General features: G+C 44.7%; 1 protein-coding gene across 1 annotated transcript in view; it reads right to left on the reverse strand.

Moving 5' to 3' along the window:
• Sde2 (SDE2 telomere maintenance homolog (S. pombe)) overlaps positions 1-9,668 on the reverse strand; it is a 29,542-nt gene that overhangs the window by 8,696 nt on the left and 11,178 nt on the right. The window contains exon 6 of the mRNA XM_005404490.2: positions 3,421-3,922. Coding sequence (XP_005404547.1) covers positions 3,421-3,922 — 502 coding nt within the window. The remainder of the gene's footprint in view (positions 1-3,420; positions 3,923-9,668) is intronic.

Here is a 9,668-nt window from a genome sequence, read left to right on the forward strand (position 1 = left end):
TTATTATTATTATTATTATTATTATTATTATTGAGACAGGGTCCTGCTGTGCAGTTCAGGCTGGCCTTGAACTCACTATGTAGCCCAGGTTGGCCTCGAAATCTCGGTGATCCTCCTGCTCAGCTTCCTGAGTTCTAGGATTACAGGGGTGTGCCACCACGCCCAGAAAGGAAGGCTATTATTATTCCCATTTTATAAATGACAAAGCAAAGTCTGGGAGATTAAGAAGTCTGCAGCAGGGGGAAAGTTGGGGCGGGTGAGGAGTGGGTTGAGATAATACCAGGCACTAGGATCCTATATCACTTTGCAGAAAAGGCTTGCGGGGTCAAAGGAGAGGGGTTGGCCTATGGGCAGAGGAAGGAAATTCGGAGTACTTAAGGGAATAATCCTGCCTGGACTTCCCACCTTTTCTCCCTGGGAGTGGTAAATGTCCAAGGCATTGATGCTCAGAGAGATGGAACACGAGGAGAGTAGGCTGACTACAAGAACTCTACTCTGAGCACCCAAAGGTCTAGGTCCTAATCAGGCTTGTGCTCCTAACTTGCTGTGTTTCCTACAGCAAGTTATTAACCTGAGTGGGTCATCATGAATACCTTCTCTTGCTATTTCATTTTATTATGTATTATCACTCTGTAATTATAGGACTCTGGAATTTGGGAGGTGGCAGGTCACTTCTGGACTTCCTCCTTGAAAGATGTAAAAAGTACAGATTCCCTCCTGAGACACTTGCTGGAATTTATAGTCTCGGGGCTGAGGCCAGAAGAGAGGCCGAGGGAGGAGCAGAACAGATTTCCTGCCCTGCTCCATTTGCTCATCTGTCACCTGTCCCTGGTTGCCTGAGAGCCCCAAGCATTTTGGACTGCAGTGGGAAAGCGGGCACCTGGGAGCTTGTGGCAGCCTCCAGGAGGGTCCAGTGCTGGCACAGGTGTGCTGTGCAGCCTTCAGGGGCAGGCTGGCTGTGGGGCACGAAGCCAGAGCCCTCTGCTTCTGGAGTGCTTTGCAAGGGAACAGCCAGCCTGGGCTCCTCAGCGCTTGGGGACATGAAGATCTGGGCAGAACTCTTGAAGTGGACAAAGAACAGGTGGTAACTCCAGGGCACAGGAGCGAGAGAACCTCTGATTGTGGCAGGAGCCTGTCTTTGAGTCCTGAGGCTGTGGATGAGTCAGGGCCTAGGTTTCTCCAATGAAAAATGGGGGTAATAATGCTCATCCGGAAGGCTGCTGAGAACTAAATGGGGGGATACAAATGAAGTGTCCGAAGACAGCCTGCCAAAGCGCAGGTAATACATGGTGGTTGTCACTACGTTGTGCTGCTGCCACTGTTAATAATCATAACAGGGCTGGGGATATAGCCCAGTGTGCTTGCTTGGCAAGCACAAGGTCCTGAGTTCAATTCCTGGTACCCCCCAAATAAAAAATCATAACAGAAGCTAGAGACATGGCTCAGTGGTAGAGTACCTGCCTAGCATGTGGGAGGCCCTGGATTCCATCCTCAGCACAAGAAAAAAAAAAAAAAAAAAAAATTGGAGTCCTTCTAGTAAATGTAGCTCAATGGAGGCTGGGAGACCATTTACCCTCTACCCACTTGAGTTTGGGCCACACCGCAGGACCAATCCTCCTTCCACTATTTTGAGAGAGAGAGAAAATAAAGTAACAAAAACTCAGAAAATCGTTACAGTTACAGGCCAGAACATATGCATGTTAGATTTCCTGGCCTGACCTTCAGTAATCTTTCCCTCCACTCAAACCTTATTACAGGTTCATAAATAGGGACATCACATACAGGTAATTAAATCAGAGTGAAAAAAAATTAGAGTGAATTCTAGGACACACATGCTTACTGAAAGACCCTGAGATGACTCAGCACTGTCAATCATTCCTGTCAATCTTACCTAGAGACCCAATAAAAAGCACCCAGACTGCAGTGTACTTCCTTTAAAATCCAAGTGCCTGATTTATCTGTGTGCTGTGCTTTTTATTTTCCAATCATTTCAGCAGCACTTTTCTGTACATGTCCTGTATGTTTATCAGAACAGACCCGCCCTAAGTATATCTTCCCATGATCTTCAGTAAATGTAGCTGCTTTTACCATTAGATGTGCACTTGCAATCTGCTGCTCACTCTGCACAGGGATCCATCTCACAGTATCATTTCCTCCTAACAGAAACCTGAGCCTCATCTTTACTAGCACTGCTCTCAGCATTCTATCGTCTCAGCTCCAACCAGAAATATCCCATCAAGCTGGGCTTACAGCAATCTAAGGCTGCTTCTCAAGCTGGCATCTCCAAACCTTTCCAAACTCTTCCTATAAGGCAGTTCCAAAGGCTTCTGAACGATATGGCCAGGTAGCATCATAGCAACAACTCCACTTCTAAGATCCCAAAAACTGTCTTACATTCTTGCTGCTGGGACAAAATACCTAACACCCAGAAGTTAAGCGGGAGAGGTTTATTTTAGCTTTCAGTTGGTAGAGGTTTCTGTTCATAGCTTGCTCCAAGGCAGGCAGCATGGCAGCGCAGGCACCACTTGTGGTGTAGCTCCAGGAAGCAAAGCACTATCAAAGGTGAAAGGAAGGAGATTCACCCTTCCAGGACACAGTCCCAGTAACCCACCTCCTCCCAATATCACAGCTATAAACTCCTCAGCTGACTGACAAGTATACTTCACTGATAAGTATCATACACTTATGATCCAATCAACTCCCAAAGCCCCACCCATGAGCACATGAGGCTTTGAGGGACACTGTAGATATGAACCATAACAAGTGAATGTAGGACTTAAGATTTCATGATAAATTTAAAAAGCATGAGTCTCTCTCCTCTGTAGGAAAGATCTTCTCACCCAGTTGACACTCTTTGTTCAAACTGCCTCATAAGAGGAAGAGAAGCAGTAATTTAGTGATAGGAAATATAAGCACACTTCCTCAAACCTAAATTGTTACCTTCTAAATACCCTCATGTACTAAGAATAAGCAGTACCGGCCACTGTTTTCTCTTGCCTGGTGGCCCTCTCGCTGTAGGAGTACTTCTTATCCTACTTTTAGTTGGCCCAAACCTGCTCTGCAGAGCCTGATTCTTTTCCTACCTTTGATCAAACTTTGGGGAAAAAAAGGAAATAAATAAAAAGAATAAGAAGTACCAATTAAACTACAACACATGATATATAAATCTCATTTCAGAGATGCTAAAATGTGAAAAGCATGCATCTTGGAACTGACAAAATACGGCCCGTCAGACACCACCTAGTGGCAAATCAGTATAAATTCCAAAGCTTACAATCTTTTTGGAGAGACAAACTTCACCATCATCTGTATCTCTTGGTAAATAAAGAACCCTCTCACCAAACAACTGACAGGGAAAAACATACTGTGACAGTTACATGGATTTTCCTCTTGACACCAACCCAAAACAGGAACACCTACCATGTTTCCCGATGAAGTCTCTTCTCCTTCTGCAAGAGGGATATATCCCCTGTCTTCTCCAGGAACGACCCTGTGTGCTCTTTCCCCATCAATCACTTCTGTCTCTTTATCCTTATTCAGGGCAGTCCCAGCTGCCACCTTTTCTATGGGTTCTTGATACTCTGCCTTCTTTCTCCTTGACATCTCCTCTATTCCTCTCACCATCTTTTCTTGCCCGTGCTCCTCAGCAGATGTTTGTCCCAGCTCAACACACGAGTCTTCTGAAATACCCTTCACAGGGTCAGTCACAGGGCTCTGCTGTTTTTCTGATGACTCAGAGTCTGTGGTCAATTCTCTTGCCCTCTGAGCACTGCTGGGACATTCGGCTGCCACCTCAATATGATCCCTACTGCTTTTTGGAGAGGAGAAGCTCATTCTTGAGGTACCAGGTATTTCTTCACTGTCATCATCTGAACTCTCAGAGCTGGACCCCTCCACAGTTTCCAGTTCTTCCATGCCCAACCTGTCAGAAGCAACACAAAGATTGGACATCATTTATAGCTTCTACTAAAAACAATGATCTGTGCCAGACATGGTGGCACATACCTGTAATCCCAGCACTAGAGAGGCTGAGGCAGAAGGATCACTGCAAGTTTGAGGCCAGCCTGGGCTACAAAGTGAGTTTAAGGTCAGCCTGAACAGCATAGTGAAATCCTATCTCAAAAAGACACACAGCCAGGGATGTAGTGCAGTGGCACAGCGCCTGCCCAGCAAGTACAAGGTCATGAGTTTGATTCCAGGTACCACCCTCCCAAAAAAAGACACACACACAAAAAATCTGTGGCCTGGTGTGGTAGGACAGAGGCTGAAGCATAGGTCCTGGAAGATCAAGCCCAGCCTAAGCAACTACCAAGCTCCTACCTTTTCTATGGGTTCTTACCTTCCTCCCCAAGTCTCCTTTGTTTCTCTAACCATCTTTTTCCACCTGTGTCCCTCAGCAGATGTCTCTCTCAACTCAACGAAGTCTTCTGAAATACCCTTCCTAGGGTCAGTCACAAGGCTGTTGTTTTTCTGATTCTGTAGTGACTTACTGTTATGGCTTGTGTCTGGATGTCCCCCTAAAGCCTCATGCTGTCATATGGTTTAGGCTTTTCTGAGGCGGCTCAATCTAGAGTGTGTGATCAGTTCATTGTCTAGTGCCGGAATTGGGGGTGTGAGTGCTACACCTGCCATAGGGCAGGTAGCCTGTATACAATGTATAAGGGTGGAAAAGAGGATTGCTTCCATTTTTTTGCTCTGGTTGCTTTTGGTATCTTCTGCTGCCATGAACTGTTGCCCCTGTGCCAATCCACCTTGCCTTGAAGCCAGCCAATTATGAACTGAAACCTCCACAAACTGTGAGCTAAATAAACCTCTCCTCCTTAATGTTGGGTGTTGGGTATTTTGTCACAAGGAGAGGAAAGTGACCAACACAGGGTTTGGTACCAGAAAAGTGGGATCATTGCTGTGACTGTACATGACCATGTGGTTCAAGAGTCTTTGGGAATGGCTTGTGGGAAGAGTTTGAAAAAGTCTGGAGATGTCACGTAAAAGAGTAGAGCTGGAACACCTTGGGCTGTTCTATACGGGAGATTTTGGTCAGAGCTCGGAAGACAAGGCTGATAGAAATCCTGCTGGTAAAGACCAGGTTTAGGAGGTTTCTGCTGGGAAGGACTGCATTGGCTGTTAGATTCCAGAAAATGTGTGTTATGGCTTGGGAAAAAGTTTTTCTGCATTTCTGTCCAAAGACTGTCTGAACTAAGATTAAGGACTAATTAATGCTGTAGAAGAAATTTTAAGGCAGTCAAATGTTTAGGCAGTGGCATGGCTATTTCAGGGAACTTTTAGGCAAATCTATGCTGAGAATCAAGAGCAAAGAGCACAGCAGAATGATTTAAAATACTGTGAGTTTGGCCTCACAGTATTGGGAAGCTCCAAGTAAAGCTGTGGACTGCAAAGATAGAGCAGAGGAGATTTTGATTGCTCTGAAGGAACAAGACAATAGAAAAGATGGCCTGCGAGCTTCACAAGAAGCAACAGGACTCCACCCTTTGCAGGCCTCAAAATTGCAAAAGTGAAAGATTTTGCTTTGAGAAGAACACTGCAGAGTACTATTTTCCAGAATGGCTGTGGCATAGAGAATTTGTTCCTCAGAATTGGATTTAGAGTGCTCGGCAACCCAGGCACTCGACTCCTACAGCCGAGAAGAAAGCCTGGTTACTCTTCCAGCTGGAAGCAGACCCTGGAATTATCCACGTAGCACTGGTTTTAAGCGCATGCAGAATGCAACAGTTGTGCAGTTAAGAAGGCTTCCATCCCAATACAGAAGGCCTGTGAGGCCAGACAATGTGCCTCTGAGAAGGCAGTGTGTAAAGCTGTGAGGGTGAAGCCAAAGATGCAGTGGAGACCCCCAAAGTTTGGAGAAGCCAGGAACATGGATCATCTGAGGAAAACTGACAGGAGGGAGCAGAGCCAGCCCAAGAGAAAAACTGTAGGGGCTACCACCACCAGAAATGCCACAGGGGCAGAGCCACCCAAGCCCTTTGGAGCTCCCAACTTGCCACAGATTGCCTCAGATGCTGCACATGGAACTAAAGGACTTCACATTTGCTCTGCTGGACTGTGGACTTCCTTTGGTCCCATTCCTTTGTATCCTCATTTGTAATTTTTAGAATGAAAATGTTTATCTTGTACCACTACATGGCAGAATGTTTAACTTTCTTTTCATTTGTACAGGGACTCACAGCTAAGAGTTTTCCTTAAATCTCAGAGACTTGGGACTTGGACTTTCCAGCAATGCTAAAACTATTAGGACTCTGGCAACTCTTAAGAGATGGACTAAATGCCTTTTGTATAAAAGATGTGCTTGAGTCTTTGGGGGCGAGCAGGGGTAGAATGTTATGTTTGTGTCTGGATGTACCCCCAAACCCTCATGCAGTCATGGGGGGGTCGCTTTTCAGAGGTGGCTAAATCTAGAGTTAGTGATTGGTTTACCGTCTAGTGCTGGGATTAGGGGTGTGAGTGTTACACCTGCCCTAGGGTGAGTAACTTGCATACAGTGTAAGGCAGGAAAAGAGGCTTGCTCTTGCTGCTTTTACTGTCTTCTACCACTATGAACCGTTGCCCCACTGCCACGCCATCCTGCCTTGGAGCCAGCTGATTATGGAGTGACACCTCCACAAACTGTGAGCTAAATAAGCACTTCCTTCCTTAATTTTGGGCATCGGGTATTTTTTTCTCTGAAATGAGAAAAGCAACTAAGACACTTAAACCTCATCTCAAAATAAAAAATTTTTAAAAAGCACTAGGGATATAGCTCAGTGCAAAGTGCACTTCAATTTACAGTAACACCAGAAAAACAAACGTACCTCCAAAAGGTTGTCATTTGTCCAGGAAATAGTTTCTGTAAGTATGGGCTAGCTTAAGGTGGAGAGAGGAACTTTTCAGGAAAAATAGATATTCTAGAGACATAAATAGGAAAACAAAAATCTCAGGGGACTGCAATGAACCATACCTAAGTGCCAATGGATCCAACAGGATCTTTTTCTCTCTCTTTTTTTTGGGGGGGGGTGGTCTAGAATTTTTTTTTAAGTAATAAATTTCTTAAAATAAAATTAATTTTGCTTATATTTATAAAGAAAACCCAATGCTCTATTCATAATTGCCCCAACTGGAAACTCCCCAAATGTCTAGCCAATGAAGAATGGATATACTGTGGTACATTTGTGAAATTTGGCAATAAAAAAGAATGAACTACTGGGTTGCTTTGTCTTCTTTTCCATCACAGCCAGTGGCAGCATCAAGGAAGGGAGGTGCCAAGACATGCAGTGGGAAAAATAAAGATCCTCTGAAATGGGAGTGGCAAAGAAAACCAGAAATAGGAAGGCAAACCTAAGGATAAACACACTAACTCCAAACCCAGTATGAAGCGGGTCATACTGGGGAAGGCAGATTGCTCAGAGACCACAGTACCCTCTAGGTCTGGCACACAGGCATCTTCGGAGACAATCTGAGGTTCTGAGGGAGTAAGTCTGCACTTCAGTGTTGTTCAGGCTGTTGGGACAGGCTCCTAACCTTCCAACTGTCCCAACGGGAACACGAAGACAATAAACAAGGTATTTGCAAACCAAGGCATCAGAAAAAATGCAAGTTAGCAAGCAGTGTCTAAGAAAGCACCAGCAGATTCTTGGAGAGGTTAAAAACAAGCCCACGATCTGGATTAGGGACCCAGATCTGAATGATGAGAAATTCATGGCTTCAGGGCTACATGAGCTGTCACACCTGTGAATAGTGAGACCTTGGGGAGAGAAAGACCAGACTAGCCCAGGCATAGGCCCCTGCCTATTCTTTCCCCAAACACCAGGAGTGTTGCACCTGTGGGACATCCAGCCCACTGCATGTTACCCATGGTCAGGTACCCACATAGGTCCCTCATCACTCACTGCCACGGACTACTGGAACACAGCAGGCTCTGAGACTCCACCAAGTCTGTGGGTTGGAGAGTGATGTTCTGAGGAGCAGGAACAACAGAACACCATGAGCAGAGGAGCTGGAGAGTAGCGCCCTAGCCAGAAAGCATCCAGCAATGTCCTTAGCAGAAGGTTTACATAAGGAGAACACAGAAGGAGCTGCAGATGTAGGATATAGGAAAGGGAGCACAGATCAAGAAGGGCCCTGGTGGAAATCAGCACAAAACTAGGTACTAAGCTCATCATGCTGGACCTTCCCTCCTCAAATTAACTGAGGGGATCTGATCTTAAGACAAAGGCCAAGATCTACACTTGGCCAAGATCACTTCACTGGAACACAGAAACTAACTAGAGATCTCCATACTAGTAGTGGAGTCTCTCCATTCTAACTGATCACCAATAATCAGCGCATAAGATATAAGCAAACAAATACAACAGAAACACAAGAAAACATGGCAACAAAACACCTCCAAAAACTCCTCACTTCCCCAAAGCTGATCCAATGGGCATCACTGGAGGAGCGAGTTGTATGAACAGATAAAAGAAGAAACAAACAAAACCAGACCAATAAGGTGTTCAGCAAGCTTAAAAATGATGTAACAAAACACACAGTGGGCATTACTATTATTATTACCAAGAATCAAACTTAGGATCTCATGCTTGCCAGTCAGGTACTGTGCCACTGAGTTATATCCCCAGCCCTTGGACTTTAAAAGACACAAATAAAAGCGAGCAGAGCTAACCAAAACAATACAAAATATGAATGACCATTTTAGCCATTAGAGTTCATGAAAATGTACTAAACAAAAGTCTAGAAGAAGCTGGAAGGCCAGGGATATAGCTTAGTGCCACAAATGCCTACCTAGCAAGCACAAGGTCCTGAGTTTGATTCCTGGTACCAAAAATAAATAAGTAAATAAATAATATCAATCCTAACAATATTATTAGCCAGGCACTGTGGCACACGCCTGTAATCCCAGCACCCAGGAGGCTAAGGCAGGAGGATCATTGCGAATTTGAGGCCAGCCTGAGCTACAAAGTGAGTTCAAGACCAGCCTGAACTGCACAGTGAGATCCTGTCTCAAAAAGACCAAAAAAAAGAAGCTGGGCATGGTGACACACACTTGTAATCCCAGCATTCAGGAGACTGAGGCAGGAGGACTGCCATGAGTTCAAGGCCAGCCTTTGCTACACAGTGAATTCAAGGCCAGTCTAATCTACATTGTGAGACCCTGTCTCATAAACCCAAGAAAGAAATCCAGGAGATAAAAAATTCTATTCAAAATATGGGCAACAGAATGACCAATGTGATGATAATGTTAGACCTAGAAAAAACGTGAATGATGCAGGTGACATATACTCAGAGATACCGAAAGCAAGGGACCATGGGAAATGGATCCAACACTTGCTAGACAACACAAAGACTAAACTGAGAATAACCGGAATTAGAGAAAAATGAGACTTGAACAGTATAAAAAAAAACTTACAGAAACCATAGCAGAAAACTTGCCAAGTATGGAGAAAATTCAACAAAGGTAAATGAGGCATATAGAACTCCAAACAGGAATAAGCAAAAAAGATCCTCACCGTAACACATAATAGTCAAAATCCCCGAAGTCCAACATACAGATTTTAAACTGTTAGAGAAAGAGAACAAAACATTTATAAAGGGGCTGGGGATTTAGCTCAGCGGCAAAAGCGCCTGCCTGGCAAGCGCAAGGTCGTGAGTTCGGTTCCTGGTACCGGAGAAAAACCAAAAAA

Source organism: Chinchilla lanigera, unplaced genomic scaffold (genome assembly GCF_000276665.1).
Source record: "Chinchilla lanigera isolate Chin_1 unplaced genomic scaffold, ChiLan1.0 scaffold00088, whole genome shotgun sequence".
In the NCBI taxonomy this organism is placed as follows: domain Eukaryota; kingdom Metazoa; phylum Chordata; class Mammalia; order Rodentia; family Chinchillidae; genus Chinchilla; species Chinchilla lanigera.